We start from the raw sequence: 26,137 nt of genomic DNA on the forward strand, positions 1-26,137 counted from the left end.
ATAGTCAGAATTCTAAAATGACACCCAATAGCCCTTGCCTTTGAATAATTCCCCTTCTTTTGGATGTGATTATAATGAGACAGTTCATGATTATAAATTTTGCTACATGGCAAATGGGAGATTAAGTGGATGGGCATGACATAACCAGTGAGCCCTTTAAAATCAGACCATTTTCTCCAACTAATGGCAGAAGAGAATGTGAAGGATGTGATCTGGCCAGGCTGGAGAAAAGCAAAAGTTCATGCTATAAACCAAACTGCCTGCAGGGCCTACATGGTATGGACTAGTGTCTGCCTGAGAGCTAACAGGAAAATGGGGATCACTGTCTTGCATACACAAGAAAATTAATTCTTGATCTTATAAAAGGATACCAAACCTTAGATAAGAACCACAAGTCCAGATACCACCCCAATTTAAGCCTAAGATCTTGGGAAAAGAAAACAGCCACAGCATGACCTGACTTCTAAGCTATGGAAGCTGTGAGATAATAAACCAGTGTGTTGTGGAACTTCACTACACAGCAATAGAAAACTAATAGACTTTTTTGGAAATTGCTTGAAGCACATTGACATTTGAGTAATGTTTTAAAGGAACAAAATACCACTTTCCAAATTTTATATACTATATCAGATCCAGAGAAAATAAGTGATGAGTCTCATGACTACTGTCAATATATGACCATATATTGAGAGTCTGTGGCATCACATAACTCCATCAGTACTATAAAGTTCATCAACAAATTTGTCACATAAGTTTATATACAATTTAAGCTGTTCTGCACTTCAGTTGAGTCTGTGTGAATAAAATCAGTATCAGCACTGGCTTTGTTCATGAGTCTTCATCCAGGAAAGTAATCTATACTTGAATTTTCCACATTAGGGCAAAGTAACTGTTATGGAAAAGATTCAGGTTTCCAATATTTGGGATGAGCTACTTAAATGTGATCTAGCCATCTCTGTTAACCGCAAACACAACAGAAAGCATCCTTGTTGGCCTCCAAGCTTATAGGGCAATTCGTCCCTGTAAACCCAAGTAAAGCAAGGAGAGAGACAACTTAGAGAAAGACCCAGGTGAGGTAAAGTAAGAACAGTGTTCATTCCTCCCCAAAAGTTTGCAATTCCTGGCAAATCTTAGATTAAAACTATTGAAGTTCATGAAGAGAAGGGTGAGCAGCCTAGATCTAGCATGAAAGAGGACCCTGGAGAGCAGAATACACACAGGTGCTACTCCCCAGTGCCTGTGTCTTCATGTGAATCCTTCTATGAACCTCTAAGCAACTTAAATAAATTCTTCCACTCCACAAACAGAATTTCTTTCCACAAAAAAATGCTTATGGTCAGTGCACTAGAATGTATTGGTTAAAGATAAAACATCATGTATTATGAAAATTCTGGAAGAGAAGTACATAGGTCAAATTGGAAAAACATCAGTGGGTAACCCCTAGGGCCTCAAAAAGTCAGATTTTTCCAGTCAACAGATACTAATCCTCTTGTCTATTATTAAATTTCAGGTGCAATCCTAGTGCCCAGATTTGGGCCTGTGTTCTAATTCTCCACTAAGGAAAAGAAGGGATCCTTCCAAGATAATGGCTTCCAGCTGAGAAACATCCAGGTGTCACCAAAAAAATCAAGATACTTTCAAAAACTCAGGAGCAATGCTAGCAGGACAGAGGAGCATGTCTGAAGGGACTTTTACTGACCAAACTGTTATTGTTTATTTGAGGATCAAAAGAAAAAATAAATACGGCTCAATGGAATGAGTTACCCTAAGACTAGGAGTTCATTATGATTTCTAAAGAGAAAAGTTACTATAAAGAGTAAATGGCAGTTATAATATGAAAAAAAGGTGAACAAATAAGATAAGGTTGGCTTTACTACAGAGAATGCTGTGTAATCAAGTAGTGTGGAACAAAGTAGGAACTGTATGGAGAATAGGAATGGCTGCTCAAGGCCGGTGGGGAAGGACTACACAGTAGGGGTGTGGAAAGAAGAGCAACTCAGCATGCTCCAGTGATAAAGACCTGGTCAACAAACAGAACTCCATGCTAAAGGGAGGAAAATATTTACTCAGCAACATTTTTAAAAGTACACATCTTGCAAAGAAAACTTATGGGAAACCAATACAGGAGCTATTTTTAAAAAAAAATGTGTTAACTTTTAATAATATATGTGAAACTTAACCCTGAAAAAATGAAACTGAGCTGGAATGCCCACTCAAATTTGATAACACAAACATATCTCAACATCACAAAGCTACCTTAGCTTAGCTATCTATGCTAAGCTCCAGGCCAACATCATTCTAAATGGAGAAAAAATTGAAGGCATTCCCTCTAAAAACTGGAACAAGATAGGGATACCCTCTTTCACCACTTCTATTTAACATAGTTTTTGAAAACACTGGCCAGAGCAATTAGACAAAAGAAATTAAAGGGATACATATAGGAAAAGAAGAACTCAAATTGGCACTATTTGCTGATGATATGATTCTATACCTAGAACACCCTAAAAGTTCTACCAGAAAACTTCTAGAACTAATAAATGAATTCAGCAAAGTAGCAGTATATAAAATCAACACCCATAAATCAAAGGCATTTCTGCATATCAGTGACAAATCCTCAGAAAGGGAAACGAGGAAAACTACCCCATTTACAATAGCCTCAAAAAAAAATAATAAAATAAAATACTTGGGAATCAACTTAATGAATCACTAATTTGGAAAAGCAACCAAGACCCCAATGGTCAACAACTCAGTCCTCAGATCCTGTAACCTGAGCTGTTCCGAGAAGGTGCTGTTTTACCTGTGACTCACAATCCCAAGACATTTAAAAAAAAAAAAAAAAAAAAGACTACTGAACCTCTAGAAGGAATCTAAATGAGTGGATCTAAAATCCAGGAAGGTAAAGAAATAATAATGAAATCAATTCAACCCACAGTACTAGTGTTTTAAAATACAGGAAGTATCAAATGTAGTGATATAATTTGCAGTAATCATATTTGTGCATGCATTCTTTGTTTGAAGTATCTGAGATATATTCAAATAATCAGTCAGCACTAAATTATTATGTGGAATTAAAGGGGTTTGATTAAGTCTCTAACCAGTGTTTAAATAGAGAGAAATTGGTGATCAAAATTACTTTTATTAGCTACATATATTTTTAAGGCAATAGCTACAAGACTACAAGCAATAGCTGTTTCAGGCACAAAACCCCAGATGTTCCATATACTCTCACTGTCCTTTACACATGCCTTGTCAGTGGTCTCAGCCTGAAATGACTTCCACCCACACCAAGCCACGACTTGTCTCAAAAATAACTTTACCCAGGTGCCCTTGCTGATTTCATCTTACCCAAGGCTTTGCTAAACAAAAGTCCTCAGTGACTATGCATTTAGTCTGCTTCAGTATTTTGCATACCTTACATTGTAACTCTTCCCTTTAACAATAATCTCAACAACCTGATTATCTCCTCCATGGGGAAAGACTGCATCTTATATTCAGTTTATATCTCCCAAGAGCACCTTTCCTTCAAATCTTCTTTCAAAAGTCTAGTAAAGGCTTGTTGACTAATTCATGGAAAAGGAGGAAAAAAAGAAAAAGAAAAGCTGTTTTCTCAAACCATAGCTTTCCAAAGAAAATGCCTCTGGTACCTTTTCTGCCCAAGGCCCACTGCAGTAAATAGCTATCATGAGCCCCATGTGAAAACAAGACATTCCAATATTAATGGGAATTAAGAATGTTTTCTATGACTGCATTCTTTCACACTTAACTTATTCCATTTAGAAACTGAAGTGACAAGAATCACATAAGCAGGGATGTCTCACGGTATTTGAAAACACATTAAAAAAGAAAGAAATCATCACAGATGCCAAAATAAACTTGTTATTTTTTTCCAAGTAAACTCAATGCCACTTAATATTGCAATCCAGGTGAGTGATGCAACCACACCCATGCATTCATCTCAATCAATTCATTTGGTCCACTCACTGTTAACAGAGGTTTGTTCTTTTACTGGCAGATTCTAAACTCAGGAAAAACTGTTAGAAATTCAAACAGCACTAGAAGCTCCCAAAGTCACAGTTTGACCTAAAATTTTAGCTTAGAGCCATGTAAACCCCAGCAACTGTCTATTGAAGGCACAGCAGTGGATGTGAAAGAGCACAACTTAATTCAGTTAAGGTTGGCATTCATTTCAAAAAGAAAATTCATTCGGGCTGAAAATTGTCCTCTTGAATCAACCATTTTCTGATGACTGGCTTTTTTTTTTTTTTAAGAGCTCTAGCAGGCACTAGAAAAGAATTGGTTTAAAAGACTCCAAGTTGATCCACAGCAAATATGCATCATGCATCAAGAAGTAGCTACATCATCATCTTCTGACATTGGTGAAAAAGAATATATATCACAGGTCTAACACAAAACCAAAGTAGGCAAAAATCTTGACAATCTCTTATGTTTGTTTTCTCCCCTTGCCCATTTCCCTGTGAGGGAGTGAGTGCTTTCTCCTCTCAGTAACTTCTCTCAAAATCTGCTCCCTAGGGAAAAAACACCATCATTCATTTACAAGTTAAGTACTTAAATCGTAGTCTTGCCTCTCCCTGAATTTTTTTAACATTATGGAAGAAAAGCTTCCTGCCTTGTGAAAGTGATTTCTGCTCCCATCCATCATCAGGAGATAGATGAACCCAAATACTCTAGGGTAAAAAGGAAGAGGAGGAACTCCTAATGCCACTGGAATCACCTATGACAGCTGTCTTCAACTACAACTAACCTGTAGGATCTAAAAGCATGCTTTCCTCTAATTGTGGGGTGTGGTCTTCTCTTTTCCCCTCAACAGTGTGTGTATGGGAGTGTGTGTGTGTGTGTGGGGGGGGGTAGAGATCAAAGTGTGAACAGCCACACAGAGAAAAGACAACCAGTAGAATGTGTTATTTATATGTATATGGAGGAGATACATGTAAGAGTGTCTTTACTTTACAGCTATATTTTATCAGAACCGGGCTCCTGCCCGAGATCACCTACAGATCATCATTTCTTATACATAAGTCAGAACTAAGTCACTTGTAACAAGCCTCCTAAACCCTCTGGGCCTCATTCTTCTCATCTGTTAAATGATACAGCTGAAGGAAGCAGCTCTTTTGATCTTTCATAGCTTTAATGTTCAACCATGAACTCTGGGTGGCAGTTTACAGAGACATATGATTAAAATAGATAACTAGATAAGACAAGGAATGTAAATTTGTTTTTTGTGCTTTCTCTTACATGGCACTTTCCCTTAGGATTTTAGGGTTTTAGAAAAAAAATGGAGATGATGCTTAGAAGGATGGAGATGCTCTCTTGGTGTTTCCAATCTTCTCTAATTTTCCTTAACTATGAAATTCTGGCATTTTTTTTTCCTCACTGACAGCACCAGGGCATTTGGGCTGAGGAAGTACTTCTGTGAAACGTTGTGCAACAATACATGTTGCAGGACCTTGGCAGCCCTGGTGCTATTAAATGCCAGTCCTGCCCCTACATCACTGTAACCAATGCAATGAAAAAAGCCCTCACTGCAAACTACATCATTTTCAGAATGCACCTCATGATCTGTTATTTAAATACTCTACTGTCACCTATTTTCATATAAGCTGCTGTGGAATTTGCCTTAATATGTTTGGTTTATTTTGTTGGAATGGCAGGAGGTCTATTTGGTTTTATGCTCTTTCTCATGTATTAATTTTATTTTCATGACCCAACTGTAAACACCTTGAGCACATAAAATATAATTTCCCTTTCTTTAGTGTCCCCAAAGCATTTCATGGCCATGAAATGGGTCTTCTGTTAATATTTACTCAACGAAGGGTTAGTCTCCTAATTATACGTCTTCCCTTTTAGTTAAAAATAGCCCCTTAGAAAATTAGTCCTAAGAAACTACATTAAAATGAGGTAATTTCCAAGTTGAGATCTTTTCCAGTCAATGAAATCAGCTATTTCCACTCACCAGGATTCAATGTCTAATAATGTGGTTTGACTTTAAAATGCTTATTTCTCTACTGAATGATTTCTTTGGGGTCTGATCTAATTTCATTTGACTCCTGAATTCATCAACTAATGGATATGGTAGAATGGAAAACTCTTGAGACACTGTATTCTTTTATGCTGCTTCAATGACTATAGTTTTGTTATACCTTTACTGGGCTTCAGTGCTTACCATCAACAGACTGAATAACTGTTTCCCTAACTGTGTTATAAAATATTTAGATGGTCTTCCCAGCAGCTTAAGCTTGGACAAATGTCACTAAAATAATTTTATTTAGCTACTTTATCTTTTGCTCTAATTATATGCTTGAGATTAGGTATATTAAATATAGTTTTGCTTATAGCTTCATATATAGATGATTTATTTATTGACCTCTAGGTTCTTCATTTCAACCGAATCATAATGATGCATTTAACATAAGGTTTATTGAACATTCATAGGAAGGACAGAAGTACCACCCCTATTATTAATTGAGGCCTATATAGGTTTTCAGCACATTGTTATCTTTGGGCATCAAAATTTCATCTGGGGTTTTCTTTGACACCTTGCTGCTTACAAACCAGTAGCCCTGGCATCACCCTGCATGTGAAGCACATCATGGTCCTATTGAGCTGGTATCTAGAATTTTAACTAGATCTCTAGTTGACATATTCACACAATAAAGCTTGAGACATGGTACTTAATCACGTAAGGATACACTCTGCTGTTATGGTCAAATAAGAGATAAAAATTGCAAGAGAAGAAAACTCCTTCAGAGACCAAATTTGTTGCAGTTTCCAGATACAACAAGAGTAATAATGTGTCACTGTTCATTGGGTGACATATTTTTGTCCAAACTTCCCAAAAATATTAAGTCTTAATATAATTTTAAACTCTGAAATGTTTTCTGACATCATTACACAATATACGTATGAATACAAATAGCGATGGAAGTAGAGTGGGGGGTAAAGAAAGAAAATACCTGTAGCATAAGAACATATAGAATATTACTTCCTACATGGAAATGTATGGATCATATGTAAATATATTTATAACACACGAGCACTATTTTGCCATTGGCAGCCATATCTATTTTTTTAAAATATCACAACATTTTTCTAAGGAAAACTAAACCCAAAACCTTGCTACACTTTTTATTTATCGGGGCTTATTTGGTTGCTTTGGGGGAAAAAATAATAAAAGGAAATCACTATGGAACAAGAAAAAAATTTAAAGGAACTTAGACTTTTAAGAGTACCATGAGTCCTAAAACAAGTCCTTCCTCGGGGGGGGGGGGGGAAATTAAAAGCCCTCCAGATTGGACAGAGCATATGAACTCCTACTCTAACTCTGTGGAAAGCTGGGTGAGACATCTTTCAGATACTGTTTCCACCAAAAACTTATTAAATATCACAAAAGATTAAGACAGAAAGAAGGTGGCATGTAAATTTTTAACTCCCACTTGATATGTACAATTATATACTAATTCATTGTGGGGGGCAAGAATGTAGCATTTATATCCTGTGGTCAAATCAGTATCCAGTTCTGGGAGGTGAACTGTAAGAATTAACATGACTATCCCCCCCCACCACCACATTTTTAGGGTACATGAAATGAGAATTTACACCGACAGCAAAGGAGAGAATGTCCTAAGATTCCACAAAGCAAAAGTCTGTGCCAACCTACAAAATTCCCACAGATATAGGGGGGAAATGGAATACCCATTCTTGACAAAATAGAAGGACCAAGCTACCCAAGTAGCTCACACTGCATGGCTGATTAGTTTCTTCATCAAGACACGATTCCCTTAAAGCTCTAATTCTAGAAAAGAGTCTATTCCTGCTCATAGGGACTTTCTCCCCTCTCCTAATTTAAATATAGCTCTTCTTTTTTATTATATTTTGTCTTTGGTCCTACCTAAGAAGAGGAAATCAGAGTGTATTTTAAAAAAAACAAAAAAATTTTATGATGCAGAATTATAAAATACCCTGGCAAGGGAAACTGACCAATGTTATCTATAGCAATTGGAAAACTAAGAATGTCAGAATTATTCATAACTAATAAACAGACCAGGCTGAACTGAAAATCAATAATGTGGGCCAAAACAGTTTGTACCTGTACACGCAAGCTTAGTTTACCAGGTATTTTTAAACATCATAAGGATTGCAGAAGCTGTCATTTGGCTCAAGGGCTGTGCAAAGGACAGTCTCAGGCACCATTTGAATCCTGTTTTGTTCACTTCTGATTTCCACTGAACTTCCCCTACCTTGTTTATACTAAAGCAGGCCAGTTTTTCCTTTATGTATCTACCTTTCAAATATCTGTAGCTTACTCTTCTGTCCCTGATGCATGATAAGGCATCCAGAAAGTGCAACAACATTAAAAAATAAAAATCAAAAATAATACATTACTAGAGGCACGACTGATCCGTTAGGACCTGGATTCTTTTCCCCTGGTAACTATATGAACAGCATTTAAAAATAAGGATTATAAATATTTTTAAATTTCTTCCCTGAAGGAGAAATAAAAATTGTGTACTATCATCTTATTCTGAAATAGGTGGCTATATAAAAAAATACAATTTATGTCTCTTCACCTATAATAACCATATTTTTAATAAAATTTAAATGCATTTTAGTGCCTGGATAACAATTTAGTGACTAGTGTCAAAAGCGATGTTATAAAGTTTAAAAGTTTGAAATAAAGCTAGATATAAACCTGACCAAAGAATTCATGAAAATATAGGGCATCACTCAATATAGGATTGACTTTTGAAGCTCTTAACATTTTCAGAGAATCATATATGGGTCACTAACCACACAGAGCTTATGAAGAGAGACACAGGGAACAATGAGCCTTTGAAAAGAAAATGGAAGTATCTTTCAATGTAGCTCTAACAATTGGTCCATCTACTGTGAAGAGCTAAAATTTCAGCAATAATAAATTTGACAGAAATCCATTAATAATAAGGTCCTAACTGATTTCATGAAGACTGATTCTGTAAACCTTTCCTACAACTGAAAAAAGTCAATAGTGACTTCTAACTGAGATGTCCAAGGTGAATAGAGCAGAGCAGCTGGATGCACATATCCTGCTGCTTGTCTGCCACCTGAAACAAACCCCAGTGCTTCCAGAAGCATTTTACTGTCAACTTTGTGTTTTTAGCTAGATCTCATTTAGCTGAAGAAAAAGCTGGTGGAACAAACATGTTATCAACTGGGCAGAAAAGTCTATTGAATACACACCTTTCTAAAGCCTGCCAGATGATAAATAGAAACCTAGAGCATTCTGTTACAACCTCCTTTTATCCACTCAAACCAAAAACATTAAGAGACAATCACATGTGCTCTATAATCAAACAAACTGGGCAAGATATAATGCAGTTGATGAAAGAGATGTACATGAGCACTTGTAGATGAAATGACAATGATGATGGTGGTAGCTAACTTTTGAGCTCTTATTATATAATGGTTACTGGGAAAACTGCGTTAAAAACTAGTTTCTCAATCTCTACAACAACCCCATGAGGGGTTTATAGCATTATCTCAACTTTATAGGTAATTAAATTAAAGCACACATGAATTAAGTAACCCGTGCAAGCCCACACAGAGAGCAAACACAGCAGATGAGATTTATTGCAGGACTCAGACTACAAAGCCCAAGCTTTTGACCACTGTGTTGGCTCCCGAGACTTGTGTTCTGAGAGAAATAAATAAAGGAAGGACCTGACCTACAATACTTCTCTCCATTCTTGCTTACCTCTCCTGATGCAAAAGAAAAGCACTTTCAAAGCTGCACAAAATAACTTGTCTGTGGTTTAAGGTTTTCTGGGCTATCCTTCCATCCTCCCTGCAAATCTACCATCAAACTAAACATGCATTTGATTAATCTAATTCTGAATCAGCCTCATATCAAAAAGTCAGGTCATGACAGAAAACAGTAATACCCATTAGGAAAAAATGGGCTAATTGGAAAAGATAGGATGACTCAGTTATTAGGTATGGCAATGTTGAATTTTCCTCCTCTATGTTTGGCCACCTGGACAGGGAATTAAATGCATAGAGACACATGAACTCCTGACTGACCCAGCCTAGGAATTGTCAAATCAGTTGATAAGAAATAAATGGACAGCTTTGGGACCAGACCTTAGCTTTCAAAAAAGGATCATCTAGCAGATAAGCCATCTGGATTTAAGAAAAGCAGTATGCAGAAGAAATTTAAGATAGAGAAAACAATGTTGATGAAGGTCAGCTTACCTCATCCAATGAAAAACTGCTTAATGTGGCATCAAGCCTACACTCATTCTCTCTAATTCAGAGGATTTCTGGGGGTTTCTGGTTGAGTGTCCACTGAAAACAGGAGTGGGGAGTAAAAGACAGCCTGGAATGGATCTCAGGAAACTGAGCAGGGTTTCCATCAGTCTTTGCTATAGAGTTAAAATGAATAAGGGACTAGAAGCACAGTAAGTGAAATCTGAATGTTAATGATGGTAAAAACCACAGTCTACCTTCCCATTGAGGATTTCAGCAGACTGTTGCTATCCACAAAGAATGGACAGGAAAATCTCAGCAGCCCAGTTATCATGCTCAATCACCAGGAGATATAAAGAATCTAAATACACTTCCCTCTACATTTCTATTCTTAATTCCTTGGCCCTTCCCCACAGGCTATTATTTTTAGTATCTCTAAATTATTTACTTAGCTATCCATATGTGAACTTAATTTAGTGACATCATGTAAGGGGAAAAAACACTTATCTTTCTTTTCCATATAAAAATCAACACATACTCTGAAAAGGAATGAAATTCTGACATGTGCTATAACATAAATAAATCCTGAAAACATGCTAAGTGAAATAAGCTGGACACCAAAGGCCAGATACCATATGATTCTATTTGATATAACACAAGGTTACAGAGTAGGCAGACTCACAGACACAGGAAGCAGGGGAAAGACTACCAGGGAACATGAGTAGGGGTGGAGAGAATAGTGAGTTATTTAATGGCTGCAGTTTCTGTTTGGGATGATGAAAAAGTCCTGGAAAGAGATAGTGGCACTAATTGCAAAACAGTGAATGTACTTCACACACTGAGTCGTAAACTTAAAAATTGATAAGATACTAAATATTTTAGTATTTTTAATGGGATTTATTTTTATATAGTTGTAGATGGACAGCATGCCTTTATTTTATTTATTTATGGGGTGCTGAGGATGGAATCCAGTGCCTCACACATGCTAGGCAAGTGCTCTTGCACTAAGCTACAGCCAATTATAAAAATCAAAGCTTATAGTATCTCTTTCATGAGTACCAAAATGGAAACACATAAAACTTGCCACAGAGTTTCTCAATGAAATATTTTAAAAACAAATAGATTTTAAGTTCCTTGAGGACAGGTAATAATGCATCTGTTAAATTCATTATTATGATACACTAAATTCTCGGTGAATGTTTGTTTAATATAAAAATGTTTAAAAGAAAATAGAGGCTGGGCTGGGGTTGTGGCTCAGTGGTAGACTGTTTATGTAGCTTATGTGAGGCACTGGGTTCAATCCTCAGCACCACCTAAAAAATAAATAAATAAAATAAAGGCATTGTGTCCATCTATAACTAAAAGTATATATTTTTAAAAGTCCACAACTATAATTTAAAAAATAAAAAAGAAAGTAGAGGAAGAGTTCTCCTAAATAGGAAATATTTTAAAAGCATTAAATTTACTATCCATGAGAAAGTATTCTGGAGCATAGTTCAGGGAAAATGCCAATACTCTGTATCTAAGCTCTGTGTACTTTGTCTGTGGTTTCCTCAGAGCATGACTTACCATGTCTTACATACAGTAGGGAGTTAATAAATGTTGGCACAAAGAGGGGAAAATGTGATATAAAATCAGTGTCATATTACTACTCTGTTATTCTGCTTTTTAAAAACTACTACTTTTTTAAATGTGTAATTCCTTCTGTCACAGGATGGAAAAAATAAACCTCACAGTTTACACAAAGTGAAGGTAAAAATATAAATAGCTAGAACATATCACTCTGAGAAAAAGAAACAGCAAACACAGGGCACATTGTCTTCTAAATAGAAAAGTTCTATCTTTTTTTTTTTTAAGAACAGCTTATAGTTCATCTTATTTTTTTAGAAAATAATAAATGATTTTTTTTTAAAAAAAAAAAAAAAGAAAGAAAGAAAATTTCAGGAGCTGGAGTTGTGGCTCAGTGGTAGAACGCTTGCCTGGCATGTGTCAGGCCCTGGGTTCGATCCTCAGCACTGCATATAAATAAATAAATAAAAATAAGATAACAGATCCATAGACAACTAAAAAATATCTTTAGAAAATTTCAGCTCTTTGGAAGAAAATCCAAATATTCATTTTCAAAATTCAATGTCCAACCTTCACAGTAAATAGTTGAGTGATAATAGAAATACATTTAAGATTGCTTTCTCCACAAATCATTTTTTTATTTATTGTGAATCGTGTTATCAATATTTCCCTCAGCCTATCAAGTGATCTGGTATTTTCTTAAATTTACTTCTGACACAAAATTATACAGAACTGGCTGACAACCAACATGCAAGTTACTGATGATACTGAAAATATTCACATTTTATGTGAATTACTAAATTAAGGTATGTATACATAACAGACTATTTTAAAAGCAAGAAAAAAAAGAAAGAATATCAAATGCTAACATCCTTAATATTCACCATCTATACAGTAGATGAATCCACATAAACTCATCAGGACCATATAATATATTAATCTCACTCTGAACAACATTAAAACATGTCCTTCAACTTCGACCCCTTGCCCCTACCACTACCAAAAATTGTGTGTCAATTCACAAAGGAAACAGAAATTCAACCTCTGTAGATGTCAAGATTTACATCTCAATCTCATGATTTTTATCTTCTTATGAACAGGTAAACATCATTTTAGAGTAGCCCGTCTGTCTGCTGCTCTGGTTTTTTCGTGAATGCAGGGGCTCTCCATTAGCCTCCAAAATGCCAACAGTCCACTATAAGAGGCAGCACTTCAAGCAGAACTGCATGAAGGATTATCACTTCCGAGCATGAAAGCATACCACTACAGGTGTAATGATGCAAAATACTAGCACTCTGACCTCTGCTCAGCAGCACACACTTAAAGCAGGTGCATTTCTGTGCTCCAGGGAAAGAGGGGGTGGAATGAACAAGAAATAAGACCCAGATCCCCAAAATTTTAGAGATATTTATCCCATTCAGATCCAGTCCAGCTAAATTCATGGACATCAGTTTACCAAAGAAAAAAAGTGGTCTCTGTCCTTCACTCACTTGACTCAGAGGGCTTTTAGTCAAGCAAAGTCAGGTAAAACAATCTATAAGATTTCATTAAGCTATATCAAATAGGACTAGTTTCAGAAGAAATAGGACTCATCTATGGCAAAGAAGCAGTCCTTGAACCTTTTCCTCATCTTATCACTGCCACTGGTGTTTACAAACTACAAGCGATAGCCTCAGGAGCCTCCGGAGACTCTCATGAGTAACCTCCTGTCGAATGCCTAATTTAAATACCCCTTTATCAATCTGGTGATGGTTTTGGCAGTTAAATAGAAGGGAGTGAGTAAAATGACATGCATAAAATGAATCCTTTTCAAGTTGTAAATGAGTGAGTCAGGATTCAGACTTGCCGAGATGCTCCAAATTAAAACCCTTGCTATCATTTTAAGCATGCTCCGTCTTACCGTTTTGCTGTTGTCTGTCTCAAGCTTGATTCACCTGGAACTCTTTAACATGTCTCTAGCAATATGTTTGCACCAGGCCAGCCTTATACAGCAACTGAATTCACATCTTTCTGCACTAGCAAGCTGAAATGGTACGGCCGTACTACAACCAAGACAGGGGGAAGCATAAGCACAGGAAAAAAAAAAAAAAACAGAAATCACCCAAGAGAAGCTAATCTCAGTGGAATAACACCAATAATGGTTTCTGAAGAGGACAAAGGACATGCTAACTTTCAGTATCAATAGCCTTAACAGTTCAATTTTTTTCCCCCAAAAAAATCTAATTTTTTTTCATCCAAACACGATGGACTTGCCTGTGGAGTTCCCAGGAAGGCAGAGTAACCGGGCTCTGCAGCAGCATTGCAGCCAAAGTAACCGTGCATATGCTGTCCAGGCAATTCACAACACCGGCTCTTCAGAAAGATATTGATTTGCAATGCAGGGCTGCTTCAAAAGAATACAGAATGGGAGCCAAACAGCTAATGGTGATTGCATAGGAGGAAAAACATTTAATCAAGGGGATGCACCTCATCATGCTCAATTCAATTTTTTAAAAGCACTGGAGAAAGCCAATAAGTGTCCTGAGTGACAACCCCATTAAACAATAATCTGAGGTCCTACAGAAGCCAAGTTTAGGTTACCATTATTAATGCTGCAAAAGCTGAGAAAAATGGTTTAATGTGTCTATGTGCATACATTTGTCATATGTAAATGGGACATAATGAAAACTCTAAAATAACCATGCACCAAATACATAAGGTTAAAAAAAAATGCACAGGTGTAACATTTAAAGAACCAAAGTGACAAAATGCATAGTTATGAGCCTTCAGAATTTTTGATGGGTATAGAGCTCATACCACTCACAAATATAAAATACCAACACAACCAAATCTCACAATTCTTAGGCAAATTGTGCCAAGTCATGCCACAAGGTGCTGGGTGGCACAGGAAGGATGCCAAACTACCACTCTTTTAGCGACCCCTACAGGGGAGTGATTGATCTACAGTTATCCTGTTTAAAGGATTCCCTGTCCTGGGAAACAACTAGAGAATTTGTACCTTAGATTAAGACACAACAGTGTAACTGACAAATACCCTAAGTAAGAAATTAAAAAGTGAGGCATAAAAATCTGACCTCATACATTTTCACTTATTTAAGAAATTAAGGTACAAGAGGAGGTAACTACTCTGTCAATAATGAGTAGTCAATATTCCCATAACTCAGGGGACTTGGGTACACACGGAAGATCAGAAAGCTGGGGAAAAGCGCTTTCCCTTCACATCCTAATTGGTTTAAATGAGTCATCTCCCTTTGCCCATAACTCAGAAGCCATCTTCACCATCATCACTTTGAATGATGACACTCAACTTTATTTTTCCTGCATCACACAAGTTCATTCAAAATCTGACAAAAAGTTCTTCTTAGAATGTAAATGTTATGTTTCTTTCTTTACCAAAGCCCAGGGGAAAAAGCTATCTCTTTAATATCTGAATACTATTGAAACTATTAAAACTATTTTTCCAAACATCATTTCTTCAGAGTGGACTCTTCCCTCCAGCCCACAAAGGCTTTTTCAGAACCACCAGAATTTCTTATTTGAATCATTTAGGATTTAATCATATGCTGCTACCTAAAAATCTCTCATAGTATTGGAATTTTCCCTATTTAAGCCCCTATAGGGACAAACCATATCAACTGCTTTTTGTTTTGTTGTTTTGTTTTTTGTTCCCCCCACAGCTCATAACACAAGGCTGGGCATCTGGCAAATAAATATTTAAAATAATTGATGAATTTCCCAACTTTGTATTTTAGGGCTAGAATATGCATTTTGTACTTTGGCAATTTCCCCTCCCCAATCATTCAATGTTTCCTATAAAAATACCTGTATTAGAAATGCTTCCTAAGTCACTCATTGTAAGTAATTCCCATGTCTTTTTTTCTACCAAATTGGCTGATCAGGACACATGAAGTGTTCCCACATTTACTTAAGCTATCCTATATAAAAACCAACAGGATGAGCAAAACAAAATTTCCCCTTTATTCTTTATTTTAGTCCTTCAACAAACACATATGGAGGTGCCCAGCAGTGTTAGCAGATGTGTTCTCTGCAAAGAACTCAATGATGGGTGGGAAAAAAAACAAGTGATTATAATACACTGAAAAAAGTGTTTTGAGAACACTGGACTGGGTACAAATAACCTCTGACGGGCCTGGAGTTGGCTCAGTGGTAGAGCGCAAGACTTGCGCATGTGAGGCACTGGGTTCAGTCCTCAGTACCACATAAAAATTAAAAAAAGGTATTGTGTCCATCTACAACTAAAAAAAAAAATTTAAAACACACACACACACACACACACACACACAAAAGCAAATAACCTCTGATGGGTGGCTCAAAAGAGACTTAATGAAGAAGGAAAGCTGAGTCTTCTAGACTCTGCCCAGGAGGGGAAGGGTATTCAGGAACAGCCCTGGCAAAAAGCTTCTATGAAACTGGAAGATGCTTGAGGAAATGACAAAGTAGTGCACAGCATGCTGGCAGCTGTGGCACCTGAAGGAGAGGTGCTTCAATGCCCTGCCATAGAGTGGCCCATAAGCCATGCTAAGTTAGGGGCTGGAGCTGGGGCTTAGTGACAGAACACTTACCTACCATGTGTGAGGCACTGGGTTCGATTCTCAGTACCACATAAAAATAAATAAATAAAATAAAGGTATGCTATCCACCTACAACTATTAAACAAAAAAAAAAAAGTAGAAGCTTTATCCAATAGGAAATTTTCACTTGCTCCAAAAAGAGGCAAAAGAGGGGCTGGATGGAATTTTTCATTTTACAATAGGAAAATGACATAGAAACTGGATTTGGAAAGGGAACGGGGGAAGGTCACTTGGGAAACTAAGACAAGACCCTGAACTAAAGCAATGAAATGGAAAGTCAATGAAGGCGATAAGTTGCTTAATGAGTGACTGGACATGAGGTCTAATGGTAAGGGAAAATCTAAGCACAACTCTGAATCTCTAGTATAACTAAGTGCAAGGTTGGATTATAAACTACAAGAGTGGATGGAGGAAGAACAGCAGCTTGAGAAGGAAAGGAAACTCATGAATTCAATATTTTACACTGAGTTTTAGACATCTCTGGCAAAATCAAGTGAATGTGTTGAGTAGGCAGCTGCATAAAATTTTGGAGCAAAGGAACAAGATCAAAAGTTTATGTGCCTTAAGGTTGGGAATTCCTAGAAACACAGCTTAGTCAGATTCTCACTCACCTAATATTTTAAGGACATGCTCTCAATGGAAAGGAATGAGGACATGAAACAAGGAGGGGAAAATCATGGAAGAAATGTGGCTCAGATGAAATGCCTGCACTCGATGTGGGTCCCACTTGAAGCAAGAGAAATAGCTTTTGTACCCCTGGCCCAGTCAGCTATTGATTGGGGCCTGGAGAGCAGGGCTTCCACAAAGCTGGGGACACACTGACCCAGATGTGAGCAGGGTGCCTACAGCACCCGCCAAACTATGCTTCAGTCACAGCGGACAACTGTTCTTTCCCTCAAAGCTTATCCCTGCCTCAGGCATCTTTATCTTTGCTGTTTGCTCTGCCTAGATAATCCCTTGGCTGACTCCTCATTGCTCAGCTGAATCTCAGGACTCTCCTCCTCAGAGTCCCTCCAATTGGCTTCCCTCCCTGGTTGCTCTTCCTCAAAAATCACTCTGAAATGCTCGTTCACTAATTTGCTTTGTTCATTTGCTCTCTTCATCCTCCTTTAGGATGAGAGCTGCTCAAGGGCATGGGCTCCTACGCTGATCCTCCTGTGTTCCCTGATCACCTAGAATAGCACCCAATGCTCGTTGCATAAATAAATAGGAAAACTCGCTGGTGACAATATTCAAACAAATTTTGTGGATGTGTGTGGAGTGGAAATGGATGTAGAGTTTGAGAAATGAGTAAGAAGAAAAGGCTGTGTCAATAAATGACAATTTTATAGTTGGCCACAAAGCAGAAGTAAAGATAGGGGCTAGAGGACAAAGCTGCGCAAAATTTATCATTATGTTCATCCATGAAGAATAACTTCATTAGGGGACACTGAAATGTATCTGAAATTATACCACAGAAGAACAACAGAGGTTAAAAACAAGTTTCAATTTTCAAAGAGAAGAGACATAAAATCTTCTTCTTCAAAAAAAAGAAAAACAAGCATCTTATTGGATAAATGAGTACAAGGTAAATAAAAACTGATCTCTGGAAATGCCTGCCTTCACATGAAAGTATTTTAAATTCTAAAACATATTATGCACATCTATGACATTTTAAGTAGATTATAAAAAGAGCAATCTTCAGATTACCTCAACTGACAATGGGGTCGATTGTGAACATCAGCCACAGCCTTCAGGGTAACAAGCAGTCGCAGGGCTGCCTGGCCTCCCGCTCAATCACCTGACACCTTCCCCGCTTTCCCTGCTGCCTTTGTTTTCATGTTCCTTTCTCTCTCACCTTCAGGCTTTTCTGTGGCCCTAAATATGTCTCCTTCTCAACATCATCAGCTTCTCTCAATCTTGCCACAAGCTTTTTCAAGGATCCATCCTCGTATGGGGCACACTTAAGAGTGCAGGATTAGAGGACGGGTTTGAGTCTCTAGGTGGGTTGGGAGCAGAGTTGGAAGCTCTCTCCTCTCCTCTCCACAGGCTCTGGGGTACTTCTTGGCTATTCAGACCCTTTGTTTCATGCCAACCTACCCAGCACCATCTCCGACTCTGCCAGATATCTGAGCCTCACCTAAGTAGGCTCATAGAACAGATGGAGCATTAAAAACTGGGAAGAAAAAAGTTGATTGAAGAAATGGATATAGAAACACTTTTTTGTTCAGAATTAAACAAGGAAAAATAAACACTAGGAAAACTTTTTCAAGATGAGGAGAAGCGGAGAAAAGAGCTTGCTTTGTACATATGAACAAGTCACCCACTTACATTTTTTTAAGTGTGAGAGGAAAACATTGTAATTGTTTTGAAAAGTGATAAAGAAAAGATAAAATTTTTTCCCAAAATAAATTGGTTTTCAAATCCCTTATAAGCCATGTCTTTTTTTTTTTTTTTAGGTCAATGACAAGGTTTGTTCATGTACCTGTAACATTTTTTTGTAGTTATAGATGGACAACATGCCTTTATTTTAATTTATTTTTGTATGCGGTGCTAAGGATGAAACCCAGTGCCTGACACACGCTAGGCAAGTGCTCTGCTACTGAGCCACAGTCCCAGTCCCCATGTCTTTCTTTCATAAGCATTTATAATTAAATGTTCATGTCACAGACCGATTTTAAGATGTTCACATATCTTTAGTAACCTAAACCTTAACTTTCTAGTAAACCCAGACAATTTCATGACTTAATTCTTATACACCGATGCCATTCAGTATACTTAAACACCAATATATCTAGAGAAATGTTTACTTAAAATACTTTCTCGAAACAATAAAATTCTGGAGTTTAAGTTGAATATTTAAAAGGTGTTTCTTAACTACAATACCAAAACAACCATTTATAAATCATCACTCATCGCATTTCATAGTATTTTCAGGATTTTCTTCTTAATATTATACAACTTTGAGTGGTTTCTTGATTCTCAAGGGGAAAAATGGAACCAATTTTATCAATAAATACAAGAGATTCTATTGCAATCTAATAATCTTCTTCCTGAAAAAACTTTGCACTCTTCACTGTTAAATTGCACCCCAAGAACAAGAGGGAAAAATAAGATAATAGATAGTGTTCTCAAAACCCATGCATCCAAAACATTAATAAAAAGAATTCTAACAAATTCACACATGCCATGTCTTTTTTCCCCTTAATTTTAAAAATTTATCAACTATGTAACCTTTTTATTTTATACTAATTGACAATTTATAATTGCATGTATTTATGGGGAACAATGTGATGTTGTGATTTGTGACAACAATGTGGAATGATTATACAAGCTAATTAGCATATTCATCACCTCAGTTATTTTTTGTGATGAGAACATTTGAAATTTACTCTTAGCATTTTTGAAATGTATAATACATGATTATTAACAGTATTCACCATGCTGTGCAAAAGACCTACAAAAAGAAAGAAAACCTGATTCCTCCTGAGACTTTGTACCCTTTGGCCATTATCACCCATTCCCTCCTTGTCCAGCTCTATACGCACCATTTTACTCTCTGCTTTTTTGAGTTCAACTGTTTAGATTCCACAAGTGAGTGAGAATATGTGGTATCTCTCTGTGCCTGCTTATTTCACTTAGCATAATGCCCTCCAGTTCCATCCATGTTGTTGCATTCCACCTCTTTTTGGAGGCAGAATACTATTCCACTGCGTAAGAACACATTTTCTTTTTCCACTTACGTTGACTACATCACTTGGCTATTGTTAATACTACTGCAAGAACAAGAGAATGCAGACATCTCTTTAACAAACTGGTTTCAAACTCTTCTGGGTACATACCCAGAAGAGGGATTGCCAAATCTATATTATCAGCTCTGTATTCCCTACAGTGCTGATACAGGTCTTATATATGACAGATGCTCCATAAATGTTTCTTGGCTACAGACAAATCCTTCACTGGTCACTGTGATCTGCAAAAATATGTCCAGGTGAAAAAAATTCAGTCATGAATTTCATCTAGGTTGAAAATTAAAAGTCCAAAGACAGAGCTACTACAGAGGGACTTAAAACTGTTGCACTTAACAAGAAGCAACATGGCAGGTTAGAATCATGGCTCTAATTACACAAGCAGGTCGATGCAGACTATAATAATGAAAAAGAAGGCCTTATTTTTGCCTGGCTTTCAAAAATTTCATGTCACTACACAGTTATGCTTCCACCCAAGATTTCAGCAAGAAGAATTTTCTTCTTCCTTTATGGTGTGTCTTCAACTGTCCTGGGTAACAATCTGTCTGTATCTCAGTCTTTACTTCCCCCTTGGTTAAATTCTAATCCTTGTCACATAAAACGTGTGTGTTTGCCTTAAATCATTGATTTTCTACATATCTACCATATATATTGTTTCCACATACCCATAAATGCATGTTTATATATTTATTTTTTATTCAAATTATATATATAAAATGTGAGGGCATTTTTTTTTTCTATTTAAGACCTAGCAGCACACAACTGGAGGCATTTTAATGTGATGCCATACCACAACTATGTATAAAGAGGACTCAGATGTAGGACTGATTTTATTATGACCACATTCACTAAAGAACAGTATCCGAAAGTTCAAAATGTTTAGAACTACTATAATTTGAGAAATGACAGTTAAATCATAAGACTTCAGTGGCAGACACAAAATCCTCAGGTAGCAGCAAAAAGAAAAAAAGGTACTGAGAAAAGATATGTGGATTTTTCTCTCATGCTAGGATTATGATGCTTGTGAAGACTGAGGTTGCAAATCCACGACCATTAAAAAGCTCCTTTAGGGGCCAGGGTGGTGGCTCAGTGGTAGTTTGCTCACCTAGCATATGTGAGGCACTGGGTTCAATTCTCAGCACCTCATATAAATAAATGAATAAAATAAAGGTCCATCAATGTCTAAAAAAATTATTATTAAAAAAAAAGAAAGCTCCTTAAGGAACTAAGTCTCATTCTTTGAAAACTTGCCTCAGTTGCTGAAACCTGCAGCCAGATCAACCATGGTCTCCACTGCAGTGTGCTACATGGGTGTTGGTACAATCCATGGGGATCACGAGGGCCACAATGACAGATTACAGGGACAAGCTGAGCAAAAGCTGAAGGCTCTTGAGTCTATTTACCCTGATTCCTTCACAGGCAGGAGTATCTCAGCTACCCCTGTGAGCCTCCAGTCCTGTTCAGGTTCTCTCACCAGCAGGACAACCATGCTGAGAGGATGTCAAGGGGATGAGTGAAGAGGGGTTTGAGAGTGTCATTCCCTAGCTTGACTGCACAGTGATCTAACCCTCCTAACAACTAGTCTTCCAAAATTACAAATGGATCTCCTGATACCACATTCTCCTTCAGTAGTGCTTCACTTGACAAGGTACTGCTAAACATTATCAGAAAATCCACCCAGCTCACCATTACCATGACATCTGAGGCTGGAGAAAATGATGAAACTATTCGGATTATCCTCAAGTTTACATATGATGAAAAATATCAAGATGAAGCTCCTCTCTATGAAATATTCTCCAGGAAAAGCTAGAAGAAATGACGTTTCTCAGACGTTTTAACATTATTAACATTGCCGATTGAAGAAAATTTTGGTATGGTGATGATCTTTGGTAACAGCTGTGCAAGAGAAATTAAATGAGGGGCTGAGGCTGTGGCCCACTGGTAGAGTGCTTGCCTGGCCCGTGTTAGGCCCTGGGTTCGATCCTCAACACCGCATAAAAATAAATAAAACGAAGGTATTGTGTCCATTTACAACTTAAAAAAAAAAAGAATGAAAGGACATTAAAAAAAAGGAAAATTAAATGAAACAGGTCAGATGAGAACTGATGAGAGGAAGAAAAGAAACAGAGAAGCCAAAGAAGCAGAAAAGCAATTATTCCATGGCAATCCTGCTACAATAGAGAATTTCTTAAGTTGGAAGGCCAAGTTTGATGTAGAACTCTTGGAAATTAAAAAGAAACAGATGAAAAGAGAAGCCCACCAGGAAAAAATTAAGTAAGTGGGAAACAGCTATTTGAAACAGATCATTGACACATCTGATAACCAGTTCTTGGAGGATGCTGGAAACAGTGTGGAGGTAGATGGGTCTTTGTTCCAGGAAATGAATGACTTGGAGGTGGCGGATGATGAGGATGATCCAGACCACAATCCTGCTGTCCCAGGGAGGGACTTGGCAGACTAATGGGCTATCCCCATCTGTGGAGAGGCTTGACTGCCACAGCATCTGTGGCTATGCTGAGAGGTTTTGATTCTTCTTTTTTTTTTATTTTTTCCCTAAAAAAAAAAATAATTTTTAGGAGAATATTTTTCTAATCACATTCATCATTGAACTTAACAAACTGACCTTAAAATAAAAGAAAAACTTGCCTAAGTTTCTGAAGTAATTATAAAAGGGGGGGGGGGCAGCAACTAAACTATTTTCTTTGTAACTCAGCTTTCCTACTTTTAGAACTTTATCCCAGGTTTCTAAAATATCACTTAGTTAGAATATTAGGAAAATTCCAAAGGAATAAAATCTGTTTAAAAGCAAGTCATACAGAAATAATTTTTATTACATCTGACATTTTAAATCTTGAAAAATTATGCCACTGATCTAGTATTCACTTTAAAAAATTAAAATAAAAAAATTTCTCATTAAAAAATTTGACCCCTTTGCCTCACTTTGTATACCTAACAAATAAAGTAGGAAGCAGGACAATGGGCGAGTACTGGTAACAATATTGTTTATTCAACAATAAAACTTAGGGTAATGAAAGGATAACCATCCAAAGAAAATCAACACAGAAATTAAAATATGTGCCTCTATGTAATGTAATTGACTTTCCTGTGGCCAATATTTTAGTATTTGCCCTTTCAAGTTAATTCTGGTTAGCTCCTTCGAAAACCATTGTGTACATCCTCAAAGAACAGAAGACAAACCAGAGTAGGCCTCTAGCTGAGGAAGTTGCATCATACATTTATTTAACCAATCCAGATTCACGGTATAAAAGAGAATCCTATTCACTACAAAAATTTGTGCCTAACAGGGAATCTGAAATGCTTCAACATATCTAGAATCCTTTCTTATCCAGTACAATAATAAAAACAGTAGCATTCAAATGTTGGTTTAATCCTTTTTGTCATTCCTCAGTGGATACTAAGATAGAATGTATTCCTAATTCCAAAAAGAAGTGGAACGGATTATTTAGCCAACATTTCTTTTCTTTTCTTCTAGAGGATGGCTCCTCCCTCTGCACCATCCACTGAAGTCTAGGAGGGCCTTCACCCTATCCAGGACCAGACAAGGGATCCAACTTGGGCCAAGGGAAACTTCCCTAGAATGTTCCCAACAATTGTACCCCATCCCTTCATCTTTGATGCTGATAAAGCAAGAAGGTCAGCTTAGAAGCAGCCAGTTTCAGTGTCGCTGGCCACGTAGAGGAAGGGCTCAGCTGCAATCCTGAAGCCATGGAGAAGTAAGAGTGGAGATGAGGGAAGGACAAACAGCATGGATACCATGGAAGCCCTGGTCCTGAGCTCCTTACACTGACAGCTGCCTGGCTTTGTAACATAAGGTTGTCTAGCCATGTTTCTGTTCTGCCACTCTTATCCACCACCCCCACCACCACCAAAATCTCAGGGTTTTTTCCTTTAGACACTTCAAGTTGATTTTTACTTCCTTATAACCAAGGATGCTAGTACAAATGGGAATACATGCACAAAAAGGGTGTGAAGCTACCATGAAGCAGTAATGTCAGAGCAAGAGCTAAATAATTTAATAGACATTACTTTAAACTCTTAAGAAAGGGATACATAAAGTTGATGTTGATTTACACCATAATATGAAAGGGTTTAATAGCAGCCAAAGGATTTTACAAAACTATTTCACATACCCAACTATATATGATAATAATTTGTAAATCTGCACTAAATTGAATATCCTATATATTAAAATTTTGTTATTTATCTTCTAATTGATAAGAAAAACAATGGCATATTAGCTATTAATCAGCTATCTGCTCCTATAGAAAGCCTGAGTGCTTTGACCAGTTGAGTGGAACCAGCCATCCAAGTTGCTGTGGTAGCTCATACTACAATTTTAGATATAATACCTAACACGAAACAAACTGACCTGCCTTGAAGGTGCCATCTATAAATTGTTGGTGAATATCAACATGGATAAGTAGCTAAGAAATATCACAGAAACTATGAAAGTAAAACCAGTTTATTGCACCAATCCTGGCCTTTTAATAAAGGCTTCTGGCCAGGAAGGAAAGGAGGTTATTAAAAATTAAAGAAGTAATAGCAAGGGGATTTTGGAAAAAGCCACAAAAGTATGCTAGGGACTTGTGGAGTATGTAAAGAAAGTGCTGAGGAGACATCATAAACTCTGCTTTCTGTTTTTCACTCCTAAATGATTTCTTTCTGTGTTCTATTCATTTACCAGCCATTTTCTGAGCTTTGTATTAGGCACTATAGGGGGTATAAAGATGAATGAGACACAACTGCAGCTCTTACTGATACTTATACAAATAAACATAATGCAGAAAATAATTCTCATAGAAAAGGTAACAGAAACTACCAGGAGAGTTCAGACTGAGGGAGGCCTCCAAATGACAGATCAAACCAAATTTCAGAGTTTTTCACATTAGGTAATCAAATTCTCCATAGGAGAGTCACAAAGTACTCACAAGGTAAAATGCTAGAGATGGGGGAGGGCACTGTATAGCCAAAGACTAAAAATGATCACTCATAGCACAAAAGTTGTTATCTATATCTGGATATAATTTGATAATTTAACAAAGGGCCTTTGTGATTTTACAGGAGCTTGGCCCAGAAGAGTGAAACAAGTTCCATAACTCCAACCTTCATGAACAATGGCTCTTTTCTCCCCTCTGGTGGAAGATCTTTTGGATGGATTCCAGGGCCTCCAAGTACACTGCCTGCCCATATGGTTCAAAGATGTGTTTAATCCTAATTGTCCTGGATGCAGACAACCAAACTTTCCTCCCAAATTCCTTAAGGAAAATTTAGCTTTGGGAATTGTTGCAACAGCTGGTCCTAAGGAACTTGTAAAGCATCTTTACCTCTCTATTCTTCTCCCCAGCACCGATTCTTATTTAGAAAAATCAAGGTTTTACTTGTTACAATACAAAAGCTAAGTCAGTTGCTAAGTCAGTTGACTTCATTTTATCAATCCTCCCCTAAAGCACCTGGTTGCCTCATTAGTCTTTGTTTCTCCTAGTCATTCAAAGAAGATTCAGCTCATATAAAACACAAAGCTGTTTCCTGACTGACCCCATCAAGTCCCTCCCATGGGCAAACACTAACCCTAGTACAGTAAGGACAGCTAACTTCCAGGAACTACAGCACAGTGTGGGTCCACATTGGTTCAGGTATTTCCCATCACACTCACCAAGGTCATTTAATTTAGAATTCTAAGGCACAAAACAGGCTTGATCAGAAGAAAAGAGACAAAATCAGAGATAAAACCAATAAACAGATGCACTGGAGCACTAGCTTCAACATAAAGTCAGAGACAGAACAGCTAGATGGATAACATGAGTTCAATAGAACAAACGTGGGTTCTTAATCCAGGCCTTGGGCAAGATACCTTACTGATGGGAATAATAATAATGGTGCCTATACTTAAAAAGAATGTGGTTGTGAGGTGTTCCAACAGCCTAGAACAATGCTCAGTAAAGCAAGAGTGTTAGCATAATGCACACTGAGGAGTGACAGGCACTAAAG

The 26,137-nt window shown here is 37.2% G+C and overlaps 1 protein-coding gene across 5 annotated transcripts in view; it reads right to left on the reverse strand.

Moving 5' to 3' along the window:
- Positions 1-26,137, reverse strand: part of Cdk14 (cyclin dependent kinase 14) — a 599,374-nt gene that overhangs the window by 466,265 nt on the left and 106,972 nt on the right. Inside the window, exon 1 of one of the 5 annotated variants that reach the window (XM_058585022.1) lies at positions 14,062-14,145. The exons of 1 other annotated variant lie outside the window; for it this stretch is intronic. In XM_058585022.1, coding sequence (XP_058441005.1) covers positions 14,062-14,130 — 69 coding nt within the window. In that variant the 5' untranslated portion in view covers positions 14,131-14,145. Of the gene's footprint in view, positions 1-13,708; positions 13,924-14,061; positions 14,208-21,814; positions 22,682-26,137 lie in introns of those variants that run through there. 3 more of the 5 variants (XM_058585024.1, XM_058585023.1, XM_058585025.1) reach the window with 3 other exon arrangements.

This window comes from Marmota monax, unplaced genomic scaffold, assembly GCF_021218885.2.
Source record: "Marmota monax isolate L192 unplaced genomic scaffold, Marmota_monax_Labrador192_F-V1.1 WCK01_AAM20220418_F8-fsc00165, whole genome shotgun sequence".
Classification (NCBI taxonomy): Eukaryota; Metazoa; Chordata; class Mammalia; order Rodentia; family Sciuridae; genus Marmota; species Marmota monax.